At 42.3% G+C, this 27,507-nt stretch overlaps 1 protein-coding gene and 1 long non-coding RNA gene across 5 annotated transcripts in view; both read left to right on the top strand.

The window, feature by feature from the left end:
* Window positions 1–14: 14 nt before the first annotated feature.
* On the top strand, window positions 15–12,552 carry LOC148892015 (uncharacterized). Of its 2 annotated transcripts, none has more exons than XR_016116123.1 (5): window positions 15–156; window positions 7,088–7,240; window positions 7,717–8,103; window positions 11,074–11,143; window positions 12,130–12,552. It is a non-coding gene; the product is annotated as an uncharacterized LOC148892015 (long non-coding RNA). The 2 variants fall into 2 exon arrangements; XR_016116124.1 differs by having other exon boundaries at window positions 7,071–7,240.
* A 111-nt stretch (window positions 12,553–12,663) lies between these two features.
* Window positions 12,664–27,507, top strand: part of krt222 (keratin 222) — a 23,371-nt gene continuing 8,527 nt past the window's right edge. Inside the window, exons 1-5 of one of the 3 annotated variants that reach the window (XM_089005651.1) lie at window positions 12,664–13,494; window positions 13,584–13,811; window positions 20,010–20,092; window positions 21,007–21,160; window positions 24,263–24,556. In XM_089005651.1, coding sequence (XP_088861777.1) covers window positions 13,614–13,811; window positions 20,010–20,092; window positions 21,007–21,160; window positions 24,263–24,556 — 729 coding nt within the window. In that variant the 5' untranslated portion in view covers window positions 12,664–13,494; window positions 13,584–13,613. Of the gene's footprint in view, window positions 13,495–13,518; window positions 13,812–20,009; window positions 20,093–21,006; window positions 21,161–24,262; window positions 24,557–27,507 lie in introns of those variants that run through there. The other 2 variants (XM_089005649.1, XM_089005650.1) reach the window with 2 other exon arrangements.

Below are 27,507 nucleotides of genomic sequence, written 5' to 3'. Positions count from 1 at the left end.
CACGCGTGGAGCAGCTGCCCTGGCACGTATTGCCGAGATGAGTTTAGGCATGCCATTCACCCACTAACTCATAATTAAACTTGTCTACTACTCTCCCCCTGGGCCACCACCGTAAAACCAAAATTGTCAAGTTGCCAAGTGATGGGATCTCAACTGGTAAATGCAATTCATTCCATTCTAATTGATCATGAGCAATTCCAATTTTCATTAAACATCAAATGTAAATTGTTCATTCACCTGTCTGGCAGTGGGAGGGGCGCATGTTTGTTAGTAAATATAATTCAGGCAATAAGAGTATACAATGGAATAGAAACATTTTCATTTTCTAAGTGCAGCAGCATTGTTAATAATAATCATTTGCTAATCTGTTTTTGTCTATGTGAAGTAAATTAACTGTTATGGAAGATTATTTCCACTTCGAAAAATACTCATCGAAGGAAAAATGTATTTGTGAAGGCTAAATTTGCTGACAATAAAAAAAACTAACGATCATTCCACGCCAAGCCTAGCAAATCATGACTGTGTGGTGCAAATGGGAGAGGCTCATTCACACTTTGAGCTGACCTTTTTAAAAGTAAATGTGATTCAGAAATGTTTTTATTGCATCAGTTGATATTTAAGACTAACCGCATATGCTTTGGAAAAGAATTGTTGAACATCCTTCATGATGACATTTAATTTGGAACTACGAGATAATTTTTATGTCTTATTTTGTTTGCAGCAAATCTTGTAATGCCCATCCTCCCAAGATATAAAGACACTTAACAATCAATGAATAAGTTAAAGTACTGAATATTAAAAAAATAGAGGGTCCGACATATAAACTTAACAATCAATCAACACATTACTGTACTGTACACTGTAAAAGACAGTTTAGTTTTTGTTTGTTTCGTTGGTCTCACAAAACGTCTTCTCTGAAATATTTTACACATTCATTTGCTCTTGCGCAAAACCAGTTTACAGTTGATGACAACAGCAACAATACTTGTTTGGGCTGAGCTGCCATGTCCCAATTGCCTGTGGATAACAGGGTGTCCATTATCTGATGGATGACGCCCACGACTGTTCCTCAGCTGGATAAACTGGTGAAATTAGTTATTCACTCTCCTCACTCCCTTCCTCTGCGACCAATAGGTTAAGTTCTCTTTGTTGGCCTCTTCTTGTTAATTGCACTTCGCTGTCATCACAAAACATTATGAATTCACGCAGGTTTGAACCACTCGACTACAGTTAACACATTTCCAGTTACATAAACACTTCTGGGAAAGACGATGTGCATTAACTCCCAGCATTGGTTCTCATTTTCCTAGAACATGTCCACAGTGCTTGGTCTTCATTGTAAATCTTCTTGAATTGTTGATTTTCAGAACATCTTTAAATGTCATTATTGGATTGCTTAAGTAGAAACATTACCCGCACTGCTGAAAATGTTGATACCTGTTTAACTAACTTGGTCCTGACTTGTTCAGCTGAAAACTTGTTTGCCTAACCCTCTTCCACGTAACACTCAATGGCAGTGAGACAGTGGCACTCCCCGTTTAATTATTTTGGAAGTTTATATGACCCTCGGGCGTTTAGAAAAATATCAAAGAGTTACAAGGACAACAGTTTTTAATCCAGTCACGTGAGTGTTTGGCAGGAGAATACAAAATAAAAGAACAAATAAAATAAAAAAGAAACTGATAATATACGGTATGCACAATATGCTTTGAACATTTCAGCAAATTCAAAAATCCAAAAGGGTTAACCCAAATAGACATGACACAAATTTCAAATGGTGAGCGAATCAGTGTCCTCCATCTAACCCGGTTTTGTGCATCCTCTTTTCTCACACCAGCTACCTCTTTGACAACATCCATAAACCTTGTCCTTGGTCTTCCTGCCTTGGTGTTCAAGGCTCAGCATCCTTCTCCCGATATAGTCACTCTCTCTCCTCTGGACATGTCCAAACCATCTCAGGAGCAGGGTCTATATGACAAATTGTATTCAATAAAATCAGCAGCAAAAAAATCTTAAACAAAGTATCAAAGAAAAACCATGAGTAGAATATGACAAGATGAAACAAAACTGACAGGGTGAAATCGGCCAAAATGTTGAGATCTTCAGCGTGTTTGCGATGCATTTGGGAGATTAAAGACTCGACATGGTGCTTCTTGTTTCGATCGTACAAGTAGGATGTTTATTTACGGCAGCACAGAGAGAAAGCGCTTCTCTCAGCATTGTACCTGTCACTGACTTTGAGGCGTTGTGGCTGGGTTGCCAGATCCTCTCAATATTAAAGCATTGCACAAAATGAGGATACAAAATAACTTTCTTAACACAAAACACCTACAAAGGGACATAGAACTAGACTGTAGATTTTTTTATTTACTTGCTGCTATTGCTAAATCAAGAGAATAAATAAATCCAGAGCTCGGCCGTGACGAAAAAATCCAAAGTGACAAAAAAATCCGCAGCTGAAGCTAAAAAACGAGCAGTGACCGTAACATGAGTGAGAGCATGGGGAAAACATCCGCTACAATGGAGACAAACACAAGCAAAATGTGACAGGAGCAAATAACGACCTGACCGAGAGTGGTCGTGCCAGGAGTCCTTTTAACTGCCACTGATTACAATGACCAACACCTGCGCAGCGGCAGGGAGGGCCCGGCAATCCAACTCGTTGGTCGCAAACCGGAACGTAACATCGAGAATAGAAACAGATAAACAAGCTGAAGAAAAGAATGTACGAAGCATTTTATTAGATTCTTGAATTCCTTTTATTTAGGAATGCTGTCTCTACAATTAATTGCAGTAACTTTTCCTTAGTTTGTTAGGCCTGAGTTGAATCACAATAATTTTATGATTATTATTGTCCCATTATCTTTGCGGCATAAGCTTTTCATCATTCAGGTAGAACCTCACTGCAGGTGACAGACATGCATATGGGTTCAAATAATTGGCAGACTCCCTTCAGAATATTCAAGTACAGTCTTTCCTCATTTTCTGCACTTGCTGTATTGATGAAATGTAAGGAATGAAGTCCTGATGGTACAAGAACAAAACTCCCATCTGTCCCACAGATATGATCTGTACAAAACTCTAAGGTGTGGTTTGTTTGTTTGAAACAAAAACAAGAATGGGGAAATGTTTTTTGGCCGTGTTGAAATAAGTTCCTGGTTTTCTCTACATTTTTATCATCCAGTTAATTTCCCAGTACAATAGATGCCATTAAAACTGCTCAGACGAGTTTCACTTATTCTTTTGTTGCACAAAAGACGGAAGCTGTGTTTAAACGTTCATTGTGTGACTTACAACGTTTTAAAGAGAGAATACTCAGATTCACACCATGGACAAAAATAAACTCAGTGCATGAAGATATATAATAAAAAAGCAAATCCTCGTCTCATCCCCCTTGTGTGGTGTCCGTCCCCCATTTTAGTTCGGGCCCTCTACCAGAGGCCAGGAAGCTTGAGGGTTCTGCGCAGTATCTGTGCTGTTCCCAGCACTACGCTATTCTGGACCGAGATATACTGTTGCACCCACTCATCTAGTTTGGGAGTCATTGCCCCGAGTGCTCCGACCACCACAGGCACGACTGTTAACTTTACCTTCCAGGCTCTCTCCAGCTCCTCTCAGAGCCATCTGTATTTCTCGAGTTCTCATGTTCCTTCTTTCTGATGTTTCCATCACTCGGGACCGCTACATCCACGACATCAGCTTTCCTCTGCCCTTTATCTATGACCACAATATCTGATTGGTTGGCCATTACCATCTTGTCTGTCTGTATCTGGAAGTCCCACAGGATCTTTGCTCGGTCATTCTCTACTACCTTGGGAGGTGTTTCCCATTTTGACCTTGGGGTTTCCAGTCCATATTCCGGACAAATGTTTCGACAGACTATGCCAGCCACCTGGTTATGGCGCTCCATGTAGGCTTTCCCTGCCAGCATCTTACACCCTGCAGTTACGTGTTGGATTGTCTCAGGTGCCTCTTTGCACAACCTACACCTTGGGTCTTGTCTGGTGTGGTATATCCCTGCCTCTATGGCTCTGGTGTTCAGGGCCTGCTCTTGGGCAGCCAGGATGAGTGCCTCTGTGATGTCCTTTAGGCCAGCCCTCTCTAGCAACTGATCGGACTTCTTGAGATCACCCACTTCAGTTATGGTTTGGTGGTACATCCCGTGGAGGGGCTTTTCCTCGGATGATTGTCCCTCTTCCAGCGCCTCATCCTCTGTTCCCCATTGTCTGAGACATTCTCTGAGTACATCATCCGCTGGAGCCTTCTCTTTGATGTATTCATTGAGCTTGGATGTTTCATCCTGGACAGTGGCTCTCACGCTCACTCGTCCGCGGCCTCCTTCCTTACGGCTTGTGTACAGTCTCAGGGTACTGGACTTGGGATGGAACCCTCCATGCACGGTGAGGAGTTTTCGGGTCTTAACATCCGTGGTCTGAATGTTTTCCTTTGGCCACCTTATTATTCCTGCAGCGTATCTGATCACTGGCAGGGCATAACTGTTTATTGCCCAGGTCTTGTTCTTGCCATTGAGCTGGCTTTTTAGGACTTGCCTCACCCGCTGGAGGTATTTGGTTGTAGCCGCTTTCCTTGTTGCTAGTTCGAGGTTGCCATTGGCCTGTGGTATACCAAGATTCTTGTAGCTGTTTTCAATGTCTGCTATTGTTCCTTCAGGGAGTGAGACCCCTTCAGTGTGGACTAACTTGCCCCTCTTGGTCATCATCCGACTACATTTCTCCAGCCCGAATGACATCGCGATGTCACTGCTGTAGATCCTGGTTGTGTGGATCAGGGAGTCTATGTCCCTTTCGCTCTTACCATACAGCTTTATGTCATCCATGTAGACGAGGTGACTGATTTTAGCTTCATTTCTGAGGCGGTATCCATAGCCTGTCTTGGTGATTATTTGGCTGAGGGGGTTCAGTTATATACAGAACAGCAGTGGGGAGAGTGCATCACCTTGGTATATACCACATTTGATGGACACTTGCATTAGTGGCTTGCCATTGGCTTCAAGTGTGGTTTTCCACATCCTCATCAAGTTTGCAACGAAGGCTCTCAGGGTCCTGTTGACCTTATACAACACCAAGCATTCAGTGATCCATGTGTGTGGCATCGAGTCATTTGCTTTCTTCATCAATCCAGGCTTTGCAAAGGTTGGTATGTCGGGACCTGCAGTCTTGAGCGACTGTTCTGTCAATGTTTGGCATGATGTTTGGCACCTCTAGTATCTCTATCAATGCCTTTCTGTGCTTTGCTCATGTATTGATCCATGTGTCTACCTATCTTAGCCGCAATGATGCCTGACATGAGCTTCCATGTTTTGGAGAGACAGGATATTGGCCGATAGTTGGAAGGAACTGCACCCTTCGAGGAATCCGTCTTCACAAGGGTCACAGGCCTAACTCTTTGGCGAGCAGGTACATCTTGAAATGGTTGCTAGCCAATTGCAGTCCAACAAAATATCTCCAAGGCCAATTATCCCTCGCCTCACACCACCGCTTGTTGTAACCCACATTTTCAATGAAATGGTTTCTTCAGCCGTCATCTGTACTTCTTTGAAGGTGTCGAACGTTTCGCTTCTAATCCAAGAGGCTTCGTCAGCGAACTAAAAGTTCGAAGAAGAAGCGAAACGTCCGACACCTTCAAAGAAGTACAGATGACGGCTGAAGAAACTTTTTCATCGATGGACCACTCTTGTACGACTGAGAGCTTACACAGACCCACATCCTCAATGACAACGAGTGGGAACTGATCCAATGCTGCCTGCACAAATTCAGGTGAATGTATCACTGTACCATGAGTGAATTGTACGTATGCTTTAACAAATTAAAATCAAATGAATTGAAGATCGGGGCGGCCCGGTGGTCCATTGGTGAGCATGTTGGCTTCAAAGTGCAGAAGTGTAGGGTTCAATTCCATCTAATTTTTATGGTGCCAGTATTGGTACAGTCCCGATACTCCATTTCTCTACCACATCCCAAAGCCATGTGAGGCAGTTTGATGGAACACTGTCAATTCTCCCGAGGTGTCAATGTGAGCGCAAATGTTTGTTTGTCTATGTGTGTTCTGCAACTGGCTGTGAACCAGTTCAAGTTGTACACTGCCTACTGCCTGAAGATGGTTGGGATAGGCTTGAACACGCCGGGCAACATTTGAGAGGATAAATGAATCAGAAAATGAATAGATTGATCCAGTTGAATATAATTCATGGAATACCCCCAAGTTCTATGCTTGGTGTATTTATAGTCTAGATCAGGGGTGTCCAACTCAGGTCCTGAAGGGTCACTGTCCTGCATGTTTGCAACAGTGAAACTTGGAAAACATGCAATACAGTGGCCCTCCGGCACCTGAGTTTGACACCCCTGGGTCTAGAAGAATTGACATTTGCGGTGTTTTCAAAGTTTAAAAAAAGTTCTATTTGTTGATGACATAACGTTTTACTGCTGTGGAAAAAACCTTGAGGGCCTTATGAATACCGTGTAAAAATAATCAAATATATTTTAAAAAAACTTGTTTGACACCAAACAAATTCAAAATGTCAAAATGATCTTCAAATCAATGTAAATTTCTCCACTGTGAGACTAATAAAGGCATATCCAATCCAAATCAATTGAAATATCAAATGAAACTAAATGTCTTGTAATTATTATCAATGAAAAAGGACATTGTAAATCACACAAATAGGTTCTAAGAAAATCCTCAAAAACTGTCGGCTTCCTATATGAATCCAACTAACAATGTCCCAAAATTTGATTTGATCATTTGATTTCTTATAATTATTGAATATTACAGGAGAGTTCACCTTATTTTGACGTAATAACCCTCAATATGAGGCTCAGAGTATGCTACTATCTGTTACAAGCGTTGTAGAAAATACTAGAAGGGCCAAACCGTGATCCATTATAGAAAATATAGAAAACAATTTTGTAATTACTGAGTGAAAATGGGTATGTACAGTATCCACACTTCTATTTCAGCCCTGAGCGTAACAAGTGCATAAACTGTCCCAATTCTCCTCACACTTGGGTCATTAACTCCAGTCTTCATTGACCCTATCTGACATGTTTTAGATGTTTATCTCCTCCAGCAATAAAGACCCGATAGGACTTCTTCTTCAGATTGACGGCATTCCTTACTGCTGATGTCCACCAGCGAGTATGGTGGTTGCCATACTCAATGTCCACACAGGAACCAGCCACCTTACGGCCGCAACTGAGAATTGGCGGCTTGAACTATAGAGGTACGGAACTATAGTGGTCCATTTGAACTCAATGCCCCCCGCCTGCCCTGGGACATGCGAAAAGCTCAGCTGGAGGTGCGAGTTGAAACTCCTTCTGACAGGGGACCCCGCCAGATGCTCCCAACAAACTCTCACAATAAGTTTGAGTCTGCAAAGTCAGACTGGCACTTTTCTCCCATCATTGGAGCACCTTTTTTCGTCAAAATATGCGGCCGCAAATCCAATGATACAACCTCAAAATCAATCATCATACTGCGGCTAAGGTAGTCCTGTTGCCAAGTGCACATATGGGCGCCCTTATGTTTGAACAATGCGTTCATTCTGGACAATTGATGACGAGCACAGAAGTCCAATAACAAAACACCCAGAGGCGAAGGGAGGCAACCCTCTCGTCGACTGGTGTGAATCCTAACGTACAGGAATTGAGGTGGGGTGCAATGACTATGCCCACACCTGCTCTACACCTCTCACTGCAGGAAACTCCAGAGTGGAAGAGAGTCCAACCCCGCTCGAGAAAACCTGTACCAGTACCCAGGCTGTGTGTGGAGGCAAGTCTGTCTATATGCAGTCGGAACTTCTCTACCTCATACATAAACTCGGGCTCCTACCCTGCAAAAGATTGGCATTCCACATCCAGGAACGAACCACCAGGGTCCACGCTTTTGGATGCAACCTACCTGACAGTGCACCCAACCCCTTTGGCCCCTCCCATGGGTGGTGAGCCAATGAGAGAGGAAATAACATACACTTTTCGGGCTGAGCTCGGCTGGCCCCCATGGGTGTAGCGCCACCAGGCGCTTGGCAACGAGCCCTATCCAGACTTTGCTTCGGAAGGGGGACCCAGTGACTCACGTCTGGGCAAGGTAAACTGAGTTCTATTTATTATATTCATCATAAGTCATCTTCCAGATGACTGGCAAAGTACAGCAAGCGTAATCAGAGACAGGTCGGAAAGTACTTGGTGTATTGAATGAAAGGAATGGAGAAAGGGGGATCTTGGTGGTGGAATGGGGAGGTGCAGGAGTGTATACAGAGAAAGAGGTGATCAGAGAAAAAGTGGGATACTGAGAGGACGGAAGAGAGTAGACAGCAGTACAAGGAGATGCAGCGCACGGTTAAAGTAAAGGTGGCAAAGGCCAAACAAGAGGCCTATGATGACTTGTATGCTAGGCTGGACATCAAGGAAGGCAAGACTGATCTTTACAGGCTGCCGAGACATAGAGACCAGAGTCCCTCAACTTGTTTGTCATGGATGACCCTGCCAGGGGCACGAAGCCCCAGACAACTTAGCTCTTCAGATTATTAAAAGACACAAAACCCTCAACCACGATATGGTGATGACTCACAGAGGAATTGTGGTGCTGAAATGCAACCGAAATGTCCTCTATTGACTTTCACCTCACTTTCATTTGTGTCATTTCACTCAGCAAACTTTCATCTCCATTCTATACATCCGGAGATGTTGACACACTGTCTGAGATGTTGGCTCGGACACTGAACGAAGGCTCGAACACAGGAAGATTGTCTTTTACTGCCGACCAGGGGGGGCGTAGTTTTCATGAAGCCACTTCACGTGCGCTTCTTCGACCGACGCCCAACCTCTGCAGCCCTCTGCCAAGCTATTTATTGAGAGCATATGCACATTAAATGATACATTAGTAAAACACAGTCGTCTTGATTTGAATACCACGCCCGAGCCACCCCAAGTATCAACATCCATACACAAACAGAACATAGTGGGTATAATGGGTTGTCTTTCCATGAACTGAGCAACAGATTTGTAACCTGGCTAATCTTTCTGTGAAGCAGTCTATCAAGTCCTCCCTTCTGCCCAAAGCCAGATCTCCTCCCTGAGGATGATAGTTTAACAGGCGGTGTCTGTTCACCTCAGATTGACCCTAGATTTTCAGTGCTTCCATTGTGGGCCTTGTGTTCGGCCAACTAAGTATACAACAGCATGAAACTTTTGAATATGATAATTTCTATTCTGTCTATTTTCTTTCACGCATGACACCTGAAAACAGGCTTGGTGTCATTCCTTGTTTATGTAACACTTGTTCAACAGACTTTCATAACACAACGGTGTCAGCAACGACACACGGGAGCTTTCCGAGGGGAAATGATATGAATGCATCAGATATATATGATACTTTTCTGGAGACGTTTAACTGTTGAAACGTAAATCATGCATTTGCGTATTCTCAATCGGGTTATGGTAAATCACATACAGCCGTGTGGGAGACTTATGGAAATGTGGCCTGTGTGCGCCTGTGACACCTAAGACTATCACCAAACATTCACACCCTGCCGTACGCCAGTGTGAGTCACTATGGAGGTGAAGTGGGTGATGTTCCCTGACCAAGGAAATGAAAACACGTCACTCAGACAGAGCGGGAATCAAACAGCGAACCCTCCAGTTACCAGATGACTCGCTCGGGATTTGGACTCACGACTGCCCTTAATCTGCTTTATTTAATTTAGATGTCGTGTTTATGCTAACAGGAGGATTTCATCTGTTGAGGGTGTGGAATTTTCTTGACATGCCAGTTAGGTTTCCACATTTCACTGAACATTATTTTTAATGTGATTTGCTGTTTGTAATGAAACATTTGTTTTACATACAGATAGTTGCAAACACAACGAAATGTTATAACTACCTGCTTATGAAACAAATGTTTTACTTTTAAAACTAATATTAGCACAATGATTGTAGTTGTTATAAGTGAATGCTTTGGTCATTTTTATCAGTAATCCTTATCCTGTCTCTTCGGAGCGAGTGCTTATTTACTGATGAGACACGACTTTGATGAGTCAATTTACTGATGGAGGACTGCAAATTTCCAAAGGTGGTGGAATGAACAAAAGAAAGATTCATCTAAAAGATAAATCTCGATCACCCTTTTCAAATACTCCATCCCTTATTAATCAGATGTTTGCAAAATACAGTAATTACAGCCCAGAAATAATAATGAATACCTGTAATGATATCGATGAAAAGGTTTCTTCAGCCGTCATCTGTACTTCTTTGAAGGTGTCAGACGTTTCGCTTCTTATCCAAATGCTTCTTCAGCGAACGAAGTCTTACTGGTAGTATTGGCCCTATATATATATATATATATATATATATATATATATATATATATATATATATATATATATATATATATATATATATATATATATATATATATATATATATATCCCTACTGTACAGACATGGCGGTGACGGATCGTTCGTACAACAGCCTGCTTAGGCATCATAGGATTAGTAATGCTGGTGAGGTGATACCGGCGCAAGTGGGGCAATCAGGCCAGTCGTTAGTCAGGACAATAAGAACAATCAGTGGAGCCGCAGGGAGTAGTCCTCTGCTCCTCCCAACCTGAAAGCAGGGACCTATCATGGCAGTGTCCGGCAGAAGCATCTTGGATGAGAAGCGAAACGTCTGGCACCTTCAAAGAAGTACAGATGACGGCTGAAGAAACCTTTTCATCGATGGACCACTCCTGTACGACTGAGAGCTTACACAGACGTATTCCTGTGATGATAATGTTGATAATGTTTATCAAACATGAGGAAATGGAATCACAGATTAGGAGATAATTTCGCTTCAACATGACTTCTCGTGGAAGCCCCAGGGTTGAAGGGAGTGAGGAAATCCACGGCACACCTGCAATCGATCATTCAAGGCATAGTTCGAGGAAGTGGGAACGTCTAGGAAGGGGTGGAAAACATCACCCAGGAGTCGGGGAATTAATAACCAATTTGTAATTCTTGCTACATTATTGATATTGCTTATTGATCTAATTCCTCTGAAATATGTGTTGTGTTGAAGCATTGAATCTAGGTCCAGAAAACCTACGACACTTTGGCTTTTGTCACAAGTGATTCTACTCCAATGGCAGGTAAAGAAGCACATTTGAGCTTTCCGTCTCATCCATGGTACATATGAAATTTTAGACATTGTTTCATATTGTTCATAGTGTATACACTTGGGCACCCCCAAAATGTGGGTGACCATTCACAATGGTCTTACAAAATGACACTCAATAAGGCTCATTTGCAGAGGGGTGTGCAATTTTCCTGACCAGTGTCATAAACCTAGAAATTGATTTTTCATCAACGTAAAAACTTCCATTGTCAAAGTGCTGTGCATTTAATAGGATGCAATGTGTATCATCCCCATATTGTGCAACAACAATCATATTTTAAATTGCACCAAACAGTGCCAGAGTCTCACCGCTTATGAAAAGGTATGCCAGGCTGCGAGTTTGAGTAATGCAGCGCAAGCTTGCACAATGCAGTTTTTCTCCCCAACATCCTGCTGCATGCCTGTTGTTATGGGAAAGCAATGGAGGCTGTGCCGTGTGCTGCTGGGCTTCATGGAGTGCTGTGCTGCGGGGCTCTGAGGGGCTAATGGAAAAGCGGCATAAGATTGCAAACGGTCGCAGTGAACCATTGCGTGTTCTGACATGCGTTACCAAAATAATGCACTTGTAACTGAAAGACTCACCCCACTCTTTCATGCCATCACAAATACACAGCAAGTAAATGTTTACTTAATTGTGAAAAAATATATATAAAGATACACATAAATAAAGTTGCTGTGTGGGGGGTCTTGACAGATTTCTGACAGCGCCACAGCCCCACCTAGCTCTAGTGTAGCGTCAACCAAAGATCAGATCTTCCTTACCCCGAAGACACGGAATCATGACTGTGCCCATGTATACAAAGCAAGGCCAATTAGAGTGTGTTTGGTGTAATTATATTTTGGTTTCGACCAATTTCAGTTACTAGAGGTGGAAAGGCCATTTGACTACTTTTGTCATTCCAATTTAGCTTAGAAAAATTGAGAGGTGATGAAAACATGCATTTTCTTTGTTATCGGAAGATGGATGAGGGGGCATGGCTGAGTGGTAGAGTGGTCGCCTCCAATGCCCTGAAGTTATGGATTTGATCTTCTGGCTCAAGTTTGATCAAGTTGAAGTGTCTTTGAGGAAGATAACGAACCTCCGTTGCTGCCGATGTAAACCCATCAACAGGTGACCAAGGAATCAGTGTGAATTGCTTGGGAGAATGGTAGGTGGAAAAGCACTACACAAGAAAAACATACACAACAATCTTGCTGGATGAATCTGAGGAACATTTTCAGTACGAAACCTGAGATTTTAAGATTGCCCAGATAGTCAGAACCAATGTTCCCTCGAAGCTGTGCGCGTGCGCAACACATACTCAGCGCACAAGAACATCTATGCAGCGCACAAAATAAAATAAAACAGAAACGCATTACTTCATACCTAATTTTAGAACTGATATAAACCAGTTAATTAGACTAATTGTATATATATATATATATTTTTTTTTATAAAATTTTGTAATATAACTCAATGAGTGACAGATGTCCAGCCAATAATGCCGTACAGTTCACGCAGCCAATCGGAGCAGAACGGCGCAAATGTGTTCAGGTTAAGCCACAGCGTACACATCTGATGTTGCTCACGTCACAGTGGTGCTCAGTGTGCTCAGGGAGCTTGTGTGTTTGCTCAGACACATGAAAAATTAGAGGGAACATTGGGCAGAAGTGTTTTACTCTAAAACTACAAAGTCTGATGAGCACTAGTCAATCTTTACAGATGTGAGAGCAGAGCGTGTGAGCTTAATTAATTCTATTTGTACAAACACATCACAAAAATACTGTTTGGCTGCCTGCTGCACGTCATGTTGGTAGGGCTTCATGAACATTGTGTTTCAGTGTGTTTGAAAGCAGCAAAGTAATCCTGGATCAGAGTGAACAAAGGACCGCCGGAGTACTGCTCGTGATATGAGCACTGTGTTTGACAAGCAATGCTCCCCACATTTTCTATTGGTTTTTTGTGACAGTACAGGGTCGCTGCTGTTCGTAACCATCAAGACTACACAATGACACCTGTTTTACCAGTAGGTTGATCGCAGTTCATTGGGTGTGTATAAGCGGTCAGCTGACGATGACCTCACACACAGTGCGAAGAAGAAAGTAGTTACCGGTCCTCTTGAGAGGAATGTGCTAAGCTGTGCAGAGAGGAGAGGTTCTTTGGATTCTTGTGACCAACTAAAACAGACCGGGAGAAATGTGTGCCTTTTTTTGACTACAATTATTGTCCTTTGATACTTGGGAGGTCACGTTACCTCGAGTGAGTATCACTGGGTAAACATTTACTTAGTTAACGCCTCCGACTTACTTACGGGTGTAGAAATTATCACATCGGCTGGGAGCGAAGTAAGTATGTTTGCTGTGTTTCTTTTAATTTAATTTATGACGAATAATGGCCTTAGCAATAATGTCTATCCTTTGACCGAAACTGTCAGTGTCTCCTCGTCCACACACGTGAATTTAGCATGGACTTGCAGCAGAACTCCAATGAGATCATGTGGGGAATGAACACTCGTTTGAAGGGCTTCCTGGAGCAGGTGGACAGGCTGCGGGTGACCAACCAACGGTTGGAAGTTCAGATAGCTGCCAGGGCGATGAAAAACTCACCATGCACTCAGGACTGGTCCAAGCAGGAAGAAGCTGTGAAAGAACTCCGTGGTCAGGTAAGACAAATTAATCATTGATCAAAAGTGTATGATGATATGGGATCCACCTGATCCTTTATTTCCAAGCTGAAATTTAACAACACATTGAGATATTTTGTACTTGAAAAGACCAATGCAAGACCATGATGACAAATACTGAGTCTGTTCGACTGCATAAAATTAAGTGCTCTCAAACCGGGACTTGCTATTTGTCCTAACAATTATCATGACATGACAGTGGCACTTAGAAACCCTTGGAAAATAATGTTTCTTCTCTAGCCATAAAAGTGTGTCGAAAGGCTAAAGTTATAAAGCATCTTTGAGTGAAAAGGTATGCCAGGCTGCGAGTTTGAGTAATGCAGCGCAAGCTTGCACAATGCAGTTTTTCTCCCCAACATCCTGCCGCATGCCTGTTGTTATGGGAAAGCAATGGAGGCTGTGCCGTGTGCTGCTGGGCTTCATGGAGTGCTGTGCTGCGGGGCTCTGAGGGGCTAATGGAAAAGCGGCATAAGATTGCAAACGGTCGCAGTGAACCATTGCGTGTTCTGACATGCGTTACCAAAATAATGCACTTGTAACTGAAAGACTCACCCCACTCTTTCATGCCATCACAAATACACAGCAAGTAAATGTTTACTTAATTGTGAAAAAATATATATAAAGATACACATAAATAAAGTTGCTGTGTGGGGGGTCTTGACAGATTTCTGACAGCGCCACAGCCCCTCCTAGCTCTAGTGTAGCGTCAACCAAAGATCAGATCTTCCTTACCCCGAAGACACGGAATCATGACTGTGCCCATGTATACAAAGCAAGGCCAATTAGAGTGTGTTTGGTGTAATTATATTTTGGTTTCAACCAATTTCAGTTACTAGAGGTGGAATGGCCATTTGACTACTTTTGTCATTCCAATTTAGCTTAGAATAATGGAGATGTGATGAAAACATGCATTTTCTTTGTTATCGGAAGATGGATGAGGGGGCATGGCTGAGTGGTAGAGTGGTCGCCTCCAATGCCCTGAAGTTATGGATTTGATCTTCTGGCTCAAGTTTGATCAAGTTGAAGTGTCTTTGAGGAAGATAACGAACCTCCGTTGCTGCCGATGTAAACCCATCAACAGGTGACCAAGGAATCAGTGTGAATTGCTTGGGAGAATGGTAGGTGGAAAAGCACTACACAAGAAAAACATACACAACAATCTTGCTGGATGAATCTGAGGAACATTTTCAGTACGAAACCTGAGATTTTAAGATTGCCCAGATAGTCAGAACCAATGTTCCCTCGAAGCTGTGCGCGTGCGCAACACATACTCAGCGCACAAGAACATCTATGCAGCGCACAAAATAAAATAAAACAGAAACGCATTACTTCATACCTAATTTTAGAACTGATATAAACCAGTTAATTAGACTAATTGTATATATATATATTTTTTTTTATAAAATTTTGTAATATAACTCAATGAGTGACAGATGTCCAGCCAATAATGCCGTACAGTTCACGCAGCCAATCGGAGCAGAACGGCGCAAATGTGTTCAGGTTAAGCCACAGCGTACACATCTGATGTTGCTCACGTCACAGTGGTGCTCAGTGTGCTCAGGGAGCTTGTGTGTTTGCTCAGACACATGAAAAATTAGAGGGAACATTGGGCAGAAGTGTTTTACTCTAAAACTACAAAGTCTGATGAGCACTAGTCAATCTTTACAGATGTGAGAGCAGTGCGTGTGAGCTTAATTAATTCTATTTGTACAAACACATCACAAAAATACTGTTTGGCTGCCTGCTGCACGTCATGTTGGTAGGGCTTCATGAACATTGTGTTTCAGTGTGTTTGAAAGCAGCTAAGTAATCCTGGATCAGAGTGAACAAAGGACCGCCGGAGTACTGCTTGTGATATGAGCACTGTGTTTGACAAGCAATGCTCCCCACATTTTCTATTGGTTTTTTGTGACAGTACAGGGTCGCTGCTGTTCGTAACCATCAAGACTACACAATGACACCTGTTTTACCAGTAGGTTGATCGCAGTTCATTGGGTGTGTATAAGCGGTCAGCTGACGATGACCTCACACACAGTGCGAAGAAGAAAGTAGTTACCGGTCCTCTTGAGAGACTGCATAAAATTAAGTGCTCTCAAACCGGGACTTGCTATTTGTCCTAACAATTATCATGACATGACAGTGGCACTTAGAAACCCTTGGAAAATAATGTTTCTTCTCTAGCCATAAAAGTGTGTCGAAAGGCCAAAGTTATAAAGCATCTTTGAGTGCTAGCCAGTCACTAACCTTTGAACACAGAAATATGTCAAATTATTTCATCTACAATCACACTGAAAATTTATAGTGTTTAAAAAGTGCTTCTCATTAATATGGGAGCTGCAATGTTTTGTTTTTTGAATGAACGTCTGGACAAAAATGTCAGGTGTGATGTGGGATAGAAGGGTTTGAGCTAGGTTTGAAAGGAAAGATGTATAAAACGGTGGTGAGAGCAGCCATGATGTTTGGACTGGAGACAGTGCCACTGAAGGAAAGACAGGAAGCAGAGCTGGAGGTAGCAGAGCTGAAGATGTTGAGGTTTTCTTTGGAAGTGAACGGGTATGGTGGGATCAGGAATGAGTATACCAGAGGGACAACTCATATTAGAGTCTTTGCAGAGAAAGTCAGAGAGGCCAGACTGAGATGGTTTGGACATGTCCAGAGGAGAGAGAGTGACTATATCGGGAGAAGGATGCTGAGCCTTGAACTGCCAGGCAGGAGACCGAGAGGGAGACCGAAGAGGAGGTTTATGGATGTGGTCAAAGCGGACATGAAGGTCGCTCGGGTGAGAGATGAGTATGCACAAAACCGGGATAGATGGAGAACATTGATTCGCTGTGGCGACTCCTGAGGGGAAAAGCCGAAAGGAAAAGAAGAAGATTTATGTAGCCCTTTGGGACAGTGCACATTAATCAAAACATGAGAGTGCGCCCCCAGCATGCTCCACTAACCATCGACGGTGCTGCAGTGGAGAGAGTGAGCAGCACCAAGTTCCTGGGAGTGCACATATCCGAAGACCTGTCCTGGAGCCACAACACGGCATCAATGGCCAAGAGATCCCACCAGCGCCTGTACTTCCTCCGCAAGCTCAAAAGAGTTGGAGCCCCGACCCCCATCACGACCTCCCTCTACCGCGGTACCATAGAGAGCATCCTGACCAGCTGTATCACCGTGTGGTACGGCGCCTGCACCGTGTCCTGCCGTAAGACTCTGCAGCGCATCGTGAGGACAGCTGAGAAGATCCTCGGTGTCTCTCTCCCCCCCCTTCAGGACATCTACAACACCCGCCTCACCCGCAGAGCCATCTGCCTTGCATGTCTTGCACGCTGGGTCCGAGAGGACATTAATTTCATCTGTGCTGTATGTCATGCATATTAGCATATTTGACAATAAAGCTGACTTTGACTTTGAATAAACCGCGTGAATACTTATTTTGAATGCGAGCTTTCAGCCGTAGTCCCAAGGCATGATTCTAAAAACAGCACCGTAACAGTCTAAGGCCATAACAACAAAAATAAAAACTAAATCGTTAAAACATCATGAAAGAAATGAGACAAACCTTTGCAGTATGCTCAATTACAAGACAAAAGACCAGGACAGACAAATCACCATGACTACAATTGCTTGGTGAGAAACCCACTGGATTCGGCATTGGGCCTGTAAAAAAATGAGTGGAGTCAGTTAGCCAATGTTTTTTTCCTTTGGAAGAGGTGAAAGTAATTACAGTCTCAAATGTGTATTGGCACTTTATTCCAGAATTGTGTTCCTCTTATAGCGGTGACCATTTTGATGAGGATACCTTTTTAGATCTCGTCAAGTCCCTTGTCAAATATGATAGCTATCGAGGTCGAGAGTACACCTCAGTCTTCTGACATTTTTTATTATGTTTAGCATATCTTGTTTTTTACCCTTTCACCCCCCCACCCTCATCCCCTTTCCAATTGCTGCTGTGGACTGCAAATATGTCACGATCTGGTTGGCGACCAACGGGTGGCGCTGTCGGCCCCGCCTGCACCTGCACAGGTGTTGGTTGTTCCAATCAGTGGCAGTTAAAAGGACGCCCGACACGACCATTCGGTTTGTTTCATCTTGGCAGATTTTTACTCATGGTTTTCTTTGATACTTTGTACTTTTCTGTTCGGATGACTTTGATGTTTAGGATTTTCTTCCTGCTGAATTTATTTTAATACTATTTGTCAAATACAACCTGCTGCTCCTTCCTGCCTGCTTATTTGGGATCCACAACCATCGCCACCTTGCGAACCATGACAAAATGTCCCCATTGTGGAACGAGTAAAGGTTTTCTGATTCTGATTCTGTTTTATTTAGACTGGTACAATTGTGCAAGTGCATTGATTTCCTGTCTAGGATTTTAACTGCTCTATTGAAGAGACAGTTGATGAGTTTTACTTTTTGTGTTGTGTGTCCCAGTTGTGAAGCAATTATTTACATGTCAGTATGTCATTGAAAACATGAAAATATTGTAATGCCCCTCAGCGTCGGTCAAATTTGATAGCTATTTAGGTCAAGAATGTGAAGGTTTTGTATAGTTACAGTATACACCTCAGTCTTCTGACATTTTTTTATTATGTTTGTCACAGTCAGGCTTTTATTAAGCAAAGGTAGCAGTTAGCACATTCATACAGGAGTTTTTGGTGGCACAACTCACGCCCATGCTCATACGTCCCATACTTGCTAGCGGACTCGCTAGTTATAGGGTCCTTCCTTCTCTCTGTGATGTCACGCACCCCTGACTATCCTAGTCCTCAAATAACATAACGCAAATAACAAGCACCGGACGTTCACCAACAAAAAAAAAAGCAGTTTGTTGCATTTGTCTTCTGTTCGTAACTCCGGCATTGTGTAATGTCTTTGCAAACACATGAAATATTACTGCTTCCTCCTCTTTTGTGCCTTTAAAGCAAAAATGAGATTTTCTGATTCAGAGCACATTCATTTATTGTAATAATCTCGTAAGACATTAAGTCGTTTTTGATCCACTGATCTCACAAGGGCTTACAAAGGCTCAGGAGTATTAAGTCTAGTGAAACCCACACATATTGAGCGCAACAAACCCTAAATCCAATAAATGGCGTGCATATTCCTTGTGTTTACCCTATTTGGCCCTCCGACGTCTCCGGACAAGTTGTGTCCATAATTTATAAAATGGCTTCAAATGACTTCTACAAAGATTCCACCGCATATCGCTATATTTTACGTTTTAAGACTCGCGCTGAATATTCCGGAAGTCTTGTTTTATGAGTTGGTGACGAGTCCGTCCGTGACGTCACTGAAGGAACGCCCCTGACCAAAAAAAGGACACATTGTAGCAGTCCTTCCATCACGTCAATGTATTTTGTGGTACTTGTTTGGTCTGAAACCTTGTGTTGCACCAAAAAGCCGCCAGAAGAGGGCGACCAAGCTCCGTGTAAGGAATTTATCAGCCGGTGGAAACGGGCTGATTAATTCACAGGAGCTTGGTCGCCATTTTCTGCCTCTTTTTTGGTGATACATTTCCCCCCAATGTTGCCTCGAAATGGCATGGAATAAATTCTTTAATCGATTGCAAACATTTATGCTTTCCTCTTCAGAATTATTTAAATCATATTCATAACTGGATGTGTAACAAGAAAGCATATTCTCCGAATCTGAAGCCATTGTTTTGATTCTCCAGCAATGCAAGACGTCTAGGCGTGACGTCACGAACTGGGGGCGGGACTTTCTGAAAATGCCCAATTTGCAGCTCAATTTTTTGAAGATTTTGGACACTTTAAGTCCTTTTTATTGGTGTTTTGCATTTAAATAAAAATATCATACTGCGTGTTTTGGCTATTTTAGATGCTATAAAACGTTTTTCTGATGTCAGTTAGGAAACAAAAAAAGTGATGTCGGTTGTCCTTTAAGCAAGGTTGTGTTATGTCCCGGAGATATTTTACGGTCATGCTAAAACAAAAGTGCAAGCGTTTAGAATGATGGAAGGATGGAATGATGGATGGATGGATGGATAGATGGATGGATGGATGGATGGATGGATGGATGGATGGATGGATGGATGGATGGATGGATGGAATGATGGATGGAAGGATGGATGGATGGATGGATGGATGGATGGATGGATGGATGGATGGATGGATGGAACATTTCACGGTGTCTGTTATTGCATTTGTTTTATTTCTTTGTTAGGTTGGCAAACTACTGATGGAGAATGCCCAGTTGGCACTGCAGTCTGAAGGCATGAAGTCCAGAGCTGCTGCCATCCAGGCCAGGTCAATTCTATCTGCACGTAACATTCCTGAAAGTCCTTTAACTCTAATAGGCACAGACCTATGTTTATGATGGCATATCTCACAAATGTACCCGCACAATGCCAGATTGCGAATGTACTCCATCGTTTACAAATGTGTTTATTATATGTAGTATTTTATTCTTATAAGTATATATATATATATATATATACATACATATAATGTACATGATATAATTTGCAGTCATAAGTATATCATGCTTCTATCGATTATTTCTTTCATTCAATAAATATATTTTTATATCAATAAACTACAGCTGTAGAAAATAAGGACAGAGCCATTTTGAATATATCCCATGGTGTGTGTCAGAAAGCATGATGGTCTTAATATCTCTGAATTTACAGCATAAAGTGTTTAAAAAACTAATAATTTCGAGATTCCGGAGTTAATAAGTGGGCCAGTTGTGAACTAGTGTGTACCTGAACTGAACATTTGGCAAGCCTCGCATTCCTCACTGCCCATCTTTAAAACCCGCCTCAAAACTCGCACTGTTTGGCATTTGACGCAGCATGATTCAGATTTGTTCTTAGTTTTAATCCCTGGTGCTTTCTACTATAGTTGTGACTGCTTTATTTCCTGTATATGATAGTTGTCCATGTGAAGTGCTTTCTTACAGCTTCAGCTGTTGTTAAAGCGCTATATAAATTCAAATGTATTGTATTGTATATACTGTATATTGTATTGTATTGTAAAACAAGTCTAGGGCCGATTTGCACTCCACCCTTAACATTTGAATAAGGATGTGTTTTGGTATAATATTCCCAATTTATCAGTGCCCACTATTCAGAAATTCTAACCCTTATATGCTGCACACTTTATGTGTGTGTACACCGATACTGTGTGATTAATAGTCTCTCTCTCCATACATGTTTCAGGTGTGACATGGAAGAGCGTAACACCTTGGATCTGGAGCAACAGTTGGCTGTGCTGAGGGAGTCAAAGAAGAAGACTGATGAGAGGAACATGATTCTGCAGGCCGACGTTGATCACTCGATGATGGAGCTTCAGGATATACACCAAGAGTATCAGGTTATTACATTTCTGTACATTTGTAACATAAGACAATCCACCCACTATCCAGATGCTTACCCTCACAAGGGTCTCAGATTAGATCAGATGTTTTCGGGCAGGTGTGGTGGGGTTCCCCCTGAACTGGTCTGGTTGCTAAATCATCAACCCATATCCATTCATCCGTTTTCCGATCCGCTTCACCGTCATGGGGGTCTCGAGTGTGCTGGAGCCTATCCTATTGGGCAGTTGGCGGGGACACTCTTAACTGTTTGCCTCCTAATCACAGGGCTACGATTGTAAATATGTTTTTTTTTCTGTTTTCATGAAAAGATTTACGTGCATAGTTGAAGATTAGGAGTAGTATTGGGGATAAGGACAAAGCATCATAAGAGTACTTTCAGTATATTTTCATCAATACTGAATTCAATTAATTGGTGACCAATTGATCCCATTATTAATGCACGATAGAAAATTATGGATAATGTGTCATCTGTATTTTCTTGTATTTATATTATATTTATAAGGCCCTTTCAAGCCCAATCGACATCAAATGCAGCCTTGTTATGAGAAGGAGGACTTTCCCATGTTTTAATGCACTCACTGTTATGTCCACAGCTACTGTATATGTATGATAACATTTTAAAGAATAACATTGCTTTTTTTAATGGTTTTGCCTATTTACACCAGCAGATGAATGAACACAGTTATGACCTGCCTGATGTGTACACATTCAGTTTTAATTGAAGAAGGTTCACAAAAATATAGCATTCAATCATTTGGAATGACGGCCCAGTGGTCAACTGATGAGAAGGTTTCTTCAGCCGTCATCTGTACAAATTTGTACAGATGACGGCAGAAGAAACCTTCTCATCGATGGATGGACCACTCCTGTACGACTGAGAGCATACACAGACGCAGTGGTCAACTGGTAAGTGCGTTGGCCTCGCAGTCCAAAAGTACAGAGTTTGATTTTGGCTATTGCCTTCCTGTGTGGAGTTCGCATGTTCTCACCGCGCCTGTGTGGGTTTTCTCCAGATACTGTACTCCCATTTCCTCCTACATTCTAAAAATGTGCGTGGTAGATTGATGGAACACTCCAAATTGTGTGAGTGTGTGAGTTTGGTTGTTTTTTTGTTTGTTTTTTGCCTATGTGTGCCCTGGTATTTGCTGGCAACCGGATCAGGGTACCCCCTGCCTATTGCCCAAAGACAGCTAGGATTGGTTACAGCAAAACGACCCCCCCCCATTCCCCCCACACACACACACGCCTGACCATTGTGAGCAAAAGTGGCTGAGAAAATGGACGGGTGGATGAATATTTTGAATTACACTGGTTATTTGGACTTTGAATATATATATATATATATATATATATATATATATATATATATATATATATATATATATATATATATATATATATATATATATATATACAGTGCTACCTTGCCTTACAAACTTAATTGGTTCCCAGACAGTGTGTGTAAGGTGAAAAGTGTGTATTCCAAACATTAATTTCCCATAGGGAACCATTAAAATGAGAATAATCCGTTCCCAGGTCACCATAAAACACAATTTTCTATTAAATAAGCCTTAAAACTTTGACAAAAAGGTTTCTTCAGCCGTCATCTGTACTTCTTTGAAGGTGTCTGACATTTCGCTTCTCATCCAAGAGACTTTGTCAGCAAACTAAGGTCTTTTGCTGGTAGTTTCGGCCCTATATATATATATATATATATATATATATATATATATATATATATATATATATATATATATATATATATATAGTAAAGTCTCGTTATATCGATAGTCCCCGGTTATATCGATACTATTTCTATGCACACACGGAGAAAATTACATGCAAACAGGGTCGGATATATCGATAGTCCCGGTTATATCGATACTATTTCTATGCACGCACGGAGAAAATTACATGCAAACAGGGTCGGATATATCGATAGTCCCGGTTATATCGATATTTTTTCGGACTCCCTTGAATATCGATATAACGAGACTTTACTGTATATATATATATATATATATATATATATATATATATATATATATATATATATATATATATATATCTCCTAATACTCTTTTGAAATGATGAAAATGAAGACAGTATATGCCAGGGGTTGCCAACCCGAGGCTCGTGAGCCGCTTTGGCTGCTTCAATGCGGCTCCCGGGCTTTCACACGACGACCAAAACGCCTCGCCAATGGCACTTCCAATCAAACGTTTCTGAATACACAGAACAAACCGCATCAGCCTATCATCAATCCCACTACTTCATTGACAGAGAGGGCAGTCGATCGAATGACTGGATCACCACTCATGTGCAGAAATCGGTGCTAAATGGTAAATGCTAAGTCGATTGCAATCGACTAAGAGCCAGCAGATTGGTCCTAAGTGGACTGCGAACGGTGGGAGGAGGAAATTGGGGAAAAAAGATTTGTGTGTTTGTGTTTTTAGCTTTCATTTATGTTCGGGCGCTCCGGCTGTTGGCATGCAATGTTCGTGTGTGCATGGTCATATGTGTGTGTGTGCGTGCGTGTGTGTGCATGGTCATGTGCATGCGTGTATGTGTGTGTGTGCGTGTGTGTGTGTGTGTGTGTGTGTGTGTGTGTGTGTGTGTGTGTGTGTGTGTGTGTGTGTGTGTGTGTGTGTGTGTGTGTGTGTGTGCGTGTGTGTGCGTATGTGTGGGTGAGCGTGTGTGCATGCAACATAATAAAAAATAATGGCTCCTCATCTCTGACTGGGTGGCCACGCCTGGAATGTGACATTTAGTGTGTATATTTACGGTTTTCATTTTTTACGGCACCATGAATGATCTTTAACAACATTTTGATCTCCTGCATACAGACTTCCATTTTTTTCAATATGTATTTTATCTTACACAGACACACACATATCCACACACACACACACACACACTCACTCTCTCTCTCTCCTTGTTCCCTGCCGTGTTGACAGTATGCACTGATGCACTAGACCCGTTATTACATCCTTCACTCGCAGTCTCTGTCGCTCCAATTCTGACTTTGCACATCCATCTCTTCTGCTGCATCCCACTCCCTCCCTCGTGCCCCATCCTCGTTGGTTTCCTGCCTTCAGGCTGCCCGAACGCTGCACTTGCAGCCATCATCTTCATGTGATGCTCTGTTAGAAGCCACTAGGGAAGCAGCTAAAAAGGAAGAGGATGGCACAGGGATGGAGCTCAGCATACTCCTCGATCAAATCACAGCTCAGTGCAACCTGAACAGATCTCCTAACCAGAATGAGAGGCATCTTCATCCACGTACATGTTCACATTGGCTTCACAGCTATCCTGGGCTGGGCCAATCTGAAGCTGAAGCTGCAGCTGCATCAACACCAACCACAACGACACATTGTGGCATTTTCAATGAGGTACACATCTTTTCTTTAATCATTATTTGTTTTTCCTGCAGTGTTGATCTGGCCAATAGCCAACATGCTCAAAGATGGCCTCTAGGAGATTAATACACAGTCAAAGGTTTGAGTTGCAAGCCTTGTTCTGTTCTGAATATGTCTGTGCAAATATGCATCAGTGTATGGTCACTTGAGATCATTTGCACGCATGAGTAGCAGGCTCTAAACAGTGTTTGAAATAACATCTGCCCGGAGGCCCGGGGCGTGCAACTTTTACGTCAGGCGTACAACTTTCAAAACGTCTCGGCCCGGGTGGCCGACAACTTCTTCAAGAAAAAAAAAAATAATTAAATGTTTGTTTTATCCAATAAAGCAAAAGCTACAAGCAAACCGCTACCGTTACGTGGACTCCTCTTTCTAAGCGCCTTTCAAAACTTTCAAGGACACTTTACAGTCACGGTATAGTCCGAAGCACGAAACAGGCTTCTGATTGGCTGCCGTGCCGAGTCTGCAAGTTGCAGACAATGCAACGCAAACATTGCATTGTGCACCATGACGACAAACGACAACTGGAGCAAAATCTTCAGCAGGGGATATTTGCCATAAATTAAGCAAGGGAGCATTTGTGGTAAGTACTTTCTTAATTAAAAAAAATCCTTTATCCTACACAACAATGTTTTTTTTTTTTTGCGATTAGTCGTCTTAGTTGTGAAAAAATGGGGCAGGCAACTTTATAGTCGGGCAGGCAACTTTATGGCCGGGCATATAACTTTTCAGAGTTGTCTGCCCTGGTGTCCGCTCTAAATTATGATTGCTTGGCAAAGCTTTGCCTATAAATTAAGCAATCTTACTGGAAGGATTTTCTTTTTATTCTGTGGTATATGATTTACCTTTTCTATTACAGTAAATATTCATGTCACTTAACTGACGAACAACAGTGAAACATAGCCTCAGTCAAGATGCATTCTAGTTTTGTCAAGTTTTTACTCCTAGTGCGTCAATATTGTTAAAGCAGAGACACAGCATGAGTGCTTGACTGCATCTTGGTGGGTGTGGATGTGTTTGAACCGCTCAGCCCAGACAGTGTGTGTAAGGTGAAAAGTGTGTATTCCAAACATTAATTTCCCATAGGGAACCATTAAAATGAGAATAATCCGTTCCCAGGTCACCATAAAACACAATTTTCTATTAAATAAGCCTTAAAACTTTGACGAAAAGGTTTCTTCAGCCGTCATCTGTACTTCTTTGAAGGTGTCTGACATTTCGCTTCTCATCCAAGAGACTTTGTCAGCAAACTAAGGTCTTTTGCTGGTAGTTTCGGCCCTATATATATATATATATATATATATATATATATATATATATATATATATATATATATATATATAGTAAAGTCTCGTTATATCGATAGTCCCCGTTATATCGATACTATTTCTATGCACACACGGAGAAAATTACATGCAAACAGGGTCGGATATATCGATAGTCCCGGTTATATCGATACTATTTCTATGCACGCACGGAGAAAATTACATGCAAACAGGGTCGGATATATCGATAGTCCCGGTTATATCGATATTTTTTCGGACTCCCTTGAATATCGATATAACGAGACTTTACTGTATATATATATATATATATATATATATATATATATATATATATATATATATATATATATATCCTAATACTCTTTTGAAATGATGAAAATGAAGACAGTATATGCCAGGGGTTGCCAACCCGAGGCTCGTGAGCCGCTTTGGCTGCTTCAATGCGGCTCTTCGGGCTTTCACACGACGACCAAAACGCCTCGCCAATGGCACTTCCAATCAAACGTTTTGAATACACAGAACAAACCGCATCAGCCTATCATCAATCCCACTACTTCATGACAGAGAGGGCAGTCGATCGAATGACTGGATCACACTCATGTGCAGAAATCGGTGCTAAATGGTAAATGCTAAGTCGATTGCAATCGACTAAGAGCCAGCAGATGGTCCTAAGTGGACTGCGAACGGTGGGAGGAGGAAATTGGGGAAAAAAGATTTGTGTGTTTGTGTTTTTAGCTTTCATTTATGTTCGGGCGCTCCGGCTGTTGCTCGTCGTGCATGCAATGTTCGTGTGTGCATGGTCATGTGTGTGTGTGTGCGTGCGTGCGTGTGCATGGTCATGTGCATGCGTGTATGTGTGTGTGTGCGTGTGTGTGTGTGTGTGTGTGTGTGTGTGTGTGTGTGTGTGTGTGTGTGTGTGTGTGTGTGTGTGTGTGTGTGTGTGTGTGTGTGTGTGTGTGTGTGTATGTGTGGGTGAGCGTGTGTGCATGCAACATAATAAAAAATAATGGCTCCTCATCTCTGACTGGGTGGCCACGCCTGGAATGTGACATTTAGTGTGTATATTTACGGTTTTCATTTTTTACGGCACCATGAATGATCTTTAACAACATTTTGATCTCCTGCATACATACTTCCATTTTTTTCAATATGTATCTTATCTTACACAGACACACATATCCACACACACACGCACACACACTCACTCTCTCTCTCGCCTTGTTCCCTGCCGTGTTGACAGTATGCACTGATGCACTAGACCCGTTATTACATCCTTCACTCGCAGTCTCTGTCGCTCCAATTCTGACTTTGCACATCCATCTCTTCTGCTGCATCCCACTCCCTCCCTCGTGCCTCATCCTCGTTGGTTTCCTGCCTTCAGGCTGCCCGAACGCTGCACTTGCAGCCATCATCTTCATGTGATGCTCTGTTAGAAGCCACTAGGGAAGCAGCTAAAAAGGAAGAGGATGGCACAGGGATGGAGCTCAGCATACTCCTCGATCAAATCACAGCTCAGTGCAACCTGAACAGATCTCCTAACCAGAATGAGAGGCACGTTCATCCGCGTACATGTTCACATTGGCTTCACAGCTATCCTGGGCTGGGCCAATCTGAAGCTGAAGCTGCAGCTGCATCAAC

The sequence above is a fragment of the Hippocampus bargibanti genome, linkage group LG10, assembly GCF_051943395.1.
Source record: "Hippocampus bargibanti isolate YZ-2025 linkage group LG10, ASM5194339v1, whole genome shotgun sequence".
NCBI classification, from domain to species: Eukaryota; Metazoa; Chordata; class Actinopteri; order Syngnathiformes; family Syngnathidae; genus Hippocampus; species Hippocampus bargibanti.
Note: the sequence above shows the minus strand (reverse complement) of the source record. Positions and strands in the feature narration are given on the sequence as shown.